Below are 5,048 nucleotides of genomic sequence, written 5' to 3' on the forward strand. Positions count from 1 at the left end.
GAGATAGGATGTCTGGGCGACAATATAGCTAGAGTTAAAGATGAACTTCACCTCGTTAGCAAATATGCTTCTATGGTTGCTACTCAAGCTGAGCAAGTACTCAAAGCTCAAAATGATTTGCTTGATGAATTGAATAATAAAAATGACTTTGCTGTTAGAGTGGCTACTAGAACTGGTAGAATGACTCAGGAACCTTTGTATCCTGAAGGCCACCCTAAGAGAATCGAGCAAGATTCTCAGAGAAATAATTTAGAGGCACCTAGTTCTTCTAAAAAGAAGAAGAAGAAAAACGATAGAACTTTGCATGCTTCTAGTGAACCTACTGTAGACACACCTGAGAATCCCAATGATATTTCTATTTCTGATGCTGAAACACAATCAGGTGATGAACATGAACCTAGTGATAATGTTAATGATAATGTTCATGTTGATGCTCAACCTAGCAAAAACAATGATGTAGAGATTGAACCCGCTGTTGATCTTGATAACCCACAATCAAAGAATCAACGTTATGATAAGAGAGATTTTGTTGCTAGGAAGCATGGTAAAGAAAGAGAACCATGGGTTCAAAAACCCATGCCCTTTCCTCCTAAACCATCCAAGTCCAAGGATGATGAGGATTTTGAGCGCTTTGCTGAAATGATTAGACCTATTTTCTTATGTATGCGCTTAACTGATATGCTCAAAATAAATCCTTATGCTAAGTATATGAAGGATATCATTACAAACAAAAGAAAGATACCGGAAGCTGAAATTTCCACCATGCTTGCTAATTACACTTTTAAGGGTGGAATACCAAAGACACTTGGAGATCCGGGTGTACCAACTATACCATGCTCTATTAAAAGAAATTATGTTAGAACTGCTTTATGTGATCTTGGAGCCGGTGTTAGTGTTATGCCTCTCTCTTTATATCGTACACTTGAATTCAATAAGTTGACACCTACTGAAATATCTTTGCAAATGGCTGATAAATCAACTGCTATACCTGTCGGTATTTGTGAGGATGTGCCTGTTGTGGTTGCAAATGTCACTATCTTAACTAACTTTGTTATTCTTGATATTCCCGAGGACGATAGTATTTCTATTATCTTTGGTAGACCTTTTATTAATACTGCAGGGGCTATTATTGATTGCAACAAAGGCAATGTCACTTTTCATGTTAATGGTAATGAGCATACGGTACACTTTCCTAGGAAACAATCTCAAGTTCATAGCATCAATTCTATTGAAAAAGTTCCAACTATCATTTTTGGAGGTTTTGAATTTCCTCTCCCTACTGTCAAGAAAAAGTATGATATTCTTATTGTTGGGGATTTTCATATCCCCATTGAGGTAACTTAGTGTTATTCGAAATTTCTCTGGTTCCGTGTTATTCAGACACTACAAGAAATATGTCAACTAGTGACCTCCACTATTGGTCACTGAAAGGTCATAGTTTTCAATTTGTGACCTTTTTGTGACCAAAAACATAAGGTCAAAAGCTGGGGGTCGTTAATTGACTATAGCGACCTTTCTTTTGGAATGGTCGAAGACGTTTATGACCAAAATATGTCCACTATGGCGTTTTGGTCACTAGCAACCTCCCCAGGCCACATAGGCATCCAGCGTGGCAAGCTGATGTGGCACAAGATTCAGCCCGGTCCAATTCGGTTTTCTACATGGGCCGAGCCCATTAATTTGGCATTTTTAATATTTATTTTTCCTATTAATTTTTGCTAGCTACATGGGCTGGCCCAGCTATAATTCAGCCTATAATTCAGCCTTTTATTTTTGAGTTGTGGCCCGTTTTTTCTTTTTTTTCAAATGGGTCCCAATTGTCAGGTTCTGATATGTGGGTCCCAAATTTCTGATTCTGGTTTGTGGGTCCTTGCTGTCATGGTCATGTTCCTCAGATTTCAATATGCCAATAATTAAACACCAATATTTAAATCAAAATAGACAGAAAACAAGTGTAATACTTCAAATAACAAGAAGCAACAATCTGTTACGTCAACACACATACAACATTTCATTCAAAAACAGAGAGAAGATACATGAAATTCTGGAGTTCACAATGCCCAAATAACCTAGCTATTATTACATAACTTGCTATACAAAAATGTCTTGGCGCTTTCTTTGAACATCTTCTTTCGTCTTGAATTTAGGCAAAATATCTGCCAACAAGAAAACAGAACAGTGAGGATATAGTGAATAACAACAGCAGCAAGTGATGGGGTGCTATTTAGTAAGATTAAGTCCGGAAAGAAACAAGCATGAAAATTAAGAAGAGCTAGAGCAATTCTGCATGAAAATTAAGAAGTGCTATTCAGTGTGAATGCCATGAAGTTTTCATGCACGTCATGCCAAGTCAGCCAACACGTAGCATGCATGTGGGCCATAAAACATGATCACAGTTCAGCACCTACAACAGCCTGACACAATAGAAGCTGGCATTGCTGTGGTTGATCACAGTATATGGCTGTTTGACTGCCAGGTCATTGCTTCTATTCCCTGAACCGTTTGACTGCCTGTAATGTGAGCAAACAACTGTATGCATTACAGGCAGTCAAACAGTTCAAGGAACAGCAAACATGCATGCATACAAACAGTCAAACAGTTCAGGGAACAACAAACATGCATGCATGCAATGGAAGTACATACACAATGCCAAGTTGGAGCAAATCATGCTTAAGCAAACAATGCGGCATGGCATAATCAAATAATAATGTGAGCAAACAACTGAATATGAGTCACACTTGATCAAAGCAAAGAATGTGCTAGTAGTGTGCACTCACAAAAGAATGAATGAATCGACATTGATTTGCTACACTGCACCATCCAAGGGGAGCAGACTTCTTCAAGGCATCAATCGTATCTAGTATATGTGAAAAAGGGTGTTACAGGATCAAAATCGCCATACCAGATACAAATACTGTAAGCATTGCTAGAAGGAGCTTTGCAACTAACCCTCAAAATGCCCCCAGCAAGCTTTGCTAGGAGGCCCATGCCTCTCCGGTGGCCTTGTTGACGAGTGCCATGGCGAGTGCAGACCTTGCCGTCCCTGGCGGCGAGTGCAGACCTTGCCGTCCCTGGCGGCGAGGGTGAAGCTTTCCTCGCCAGACATTGGCAAGACAGGAACCAACAAAATGGTGCTTGCCATCTGCAAGGAGAAAACAGAATACCAAAAAGGTTAGGAAAACAATATAGAATGATAAAACAAAGAAGAGATGCACCCACTCATTAGAGAAGTAGCATACCCAAAAAATGTGAAGCACAAATGGCCACCAAGAAAGCATATTGTTGTATACATTGACAAGATAGGAACCAACAAAATGCAACAGACTAAAACCAAACTTTATACAGCAGGGAATGATTTACAATAACCAAAAGATTTTGCAGAACAGGCAGTAAATAGGTAGTAGATATTGACACCCATGACATAGGACCAGCATAAAAAAAGAGCATCGGTGTAGAACATGCATATAATCAGTGTAGTCAGCAAAAGATAGGGGGAAGAGAAATTGAAAAACCCAGAAAGAGCATTCATATATGAGGCACTAAGCTGTATGAACCAAAAGACTATTGACATCAGCTAGCAAAGAAATGGCAGTTGGCACCACACATATCGGACGACCACATGAAACAACAAGAACAGACTGGTCGGCCATAGCGAACATGGTAAATAGAATAATGCACATATTGTAGAAGACACCACCGGCATGGATTCTAAGAAATGGATTGGAAGAGCTCAGGAAACACAATGTTCCTGGTCTGAGAATCAGTAGTACCATCTTCAGTTTCAATCAGGATTTTCAAAGCATTTTTTGAGGTCACACGCGACACTGCTACATAAAGCTGGCCATGCGTGAACACAGGTGCATTAAAGTATAGATCAACACTGCATAACACGTGTCCTATATTTTGACTCCTACCTATTTTCTTATTTTACAAAAGCTTGCCATGCGTTTATAGATCAACTTTATATTGTGAATACATAAAGCTGGCCATGTGTGAACACAGGTGCATTAAAGAATGAAGAATGCATCGACACATAGCACGAACCATGGACAAACATTGGTATGTAACCTGTCTACTCAGTAGGTGCCAATTTAGATGCACTGAATCGACACTAACTTGGGCGAACTGGTGGTATGTGCAGAAACAACGAAACATTGCAAAAGCTCCTCTTTTCCCAAATTGTGTGGTGAGGAACCAGCCTATGCCCCCAATTCGTCCTGCTGAGGCAACTAGCGGCAATGACTTAAGCATGACCCTAGTTCCCCACAGCTGATTACCCTTGACTCATCCGAATTCTCCTAACAAGGTAGAAATTGGCAAGTCTATTTGGAGGAAAAAAGGATCTACTAAAATCTAGCTTACTAAATATTGGTCAGATCGCAGGACTGTGCGCGCACACCGCAGATCCAACAGATCACAGCGCGAGACAACAGGACCCAAGTCTAACTAAACCGTGCAAACAAGAGGGAGACGGGATCGGAGGAGACGCATTCGCACCTAGCCGGAGCCGACGATGATGTTGTTGATGGGGATGAAGATGAGCTTGACGAAGAAGCCGACGAACCCCATGACGACGAACCCGACCGCCGTCCGCACCGCCACCTTGGTGAACTCTGCGTGCCGAATCAGCGTCAGATCTGGCGAAAGAGGAAAACGAACCGGATCCGGATGAGCAGGCGCAAGTCTTTGGTCCTTACCCTTGCGGTCGGGCTTGTGGAAGCGCTTGACGAGGCGGACACTGTCCTTGGCGAACTCGCGGAGGGGGTCCACCATGGAGTCGACGACGTCCATGGCTGCTGCCGGCGGGAAGGCGAGATCTCCGAGCCGACGATGACGACGAGGTCGCGCGCGTGAGGGGAAGGGAGGGGGAAGCCAATGGGCGAATGGTGTGCTATTTGGATTTGTGCTCTGGATCTGCGAGGAGGGGAGGAGGAGGCCCGGCGGTGAGCTATGGTGGGAGGATGTGGTCTGAATCGGGAAGAAGGGGCGAGGGCAACGGCAGCGGCGAGAATGGATCTCCTCGCCGCGGCGGCATGGGGAAGGAGGGG

At 42.7% G+C, this 5,048-nt stretch overlaps 1 protein-coding gene across 1 annotated transcript; it reads right to left on the minus strand.

Moving 5' to 3' along the window:
- Window positions 1-3,100: 3,100 nt before the first annotated feature.
- LOC119368990 (protein transport protein Sec61 subunit gamma-like) lies at window positions 3,101-4,791 on the minus strand. The gene is made up of 3 exons (XM_037634075.1): window positions 4,698-4,791; window positions 4,498-4,613; window positions 3,101-3,142 (listed from the first exon to the last, which is right to left on the minus strand). The coding sequence occupies exons 1-2, from the start codon at window positions 4,789-4,791 to the stop codon at window positions 4,498-4,500; spliced, it is 210 nt and encodes a 69-aa protein (XP_037489972.1). The 3' UTR covers window positions 3,101-3,142.
- Between the last annotated feature and the right edge of the window lie 257 nt (window positions 4,792-5,048).

The sequence above is a fragment of the Triticum dicoccoides genome, chromosome 2B (assembly GCF_002162155.2).
Source record: "Triticum dicoccoides isolate Atlit2015 ecotype Zavitan chromosome 2B, WEW_v2.0, whole genome shotgun sequence".
Taxonomy (NCBI): domain Eukaryota; kingdom Viridiplantae; phylum Streptophyta; class Magnoliopsida; order Poales; family Poaceae; genus Triticum; species Triticum dicoccoides.

Excerpts from the sequence above, each read along its gene's own strand:
- LOC119368990 (XM_037634075.1), bottom strand. The coding sequence starts at position 4,791 with ATGGACGTCGTCGACTCCATGGTGGACCCCCTCCGCGAGTTCGCCAAG. Across the intron at positions 4,614-4,697 it reads CCACAAGCCCGACCGCAAGG|AGTTCACCAAGGTGGCGGTG; the intron begins GTAAGGACCAAA and ends TTCGGCACGCAG.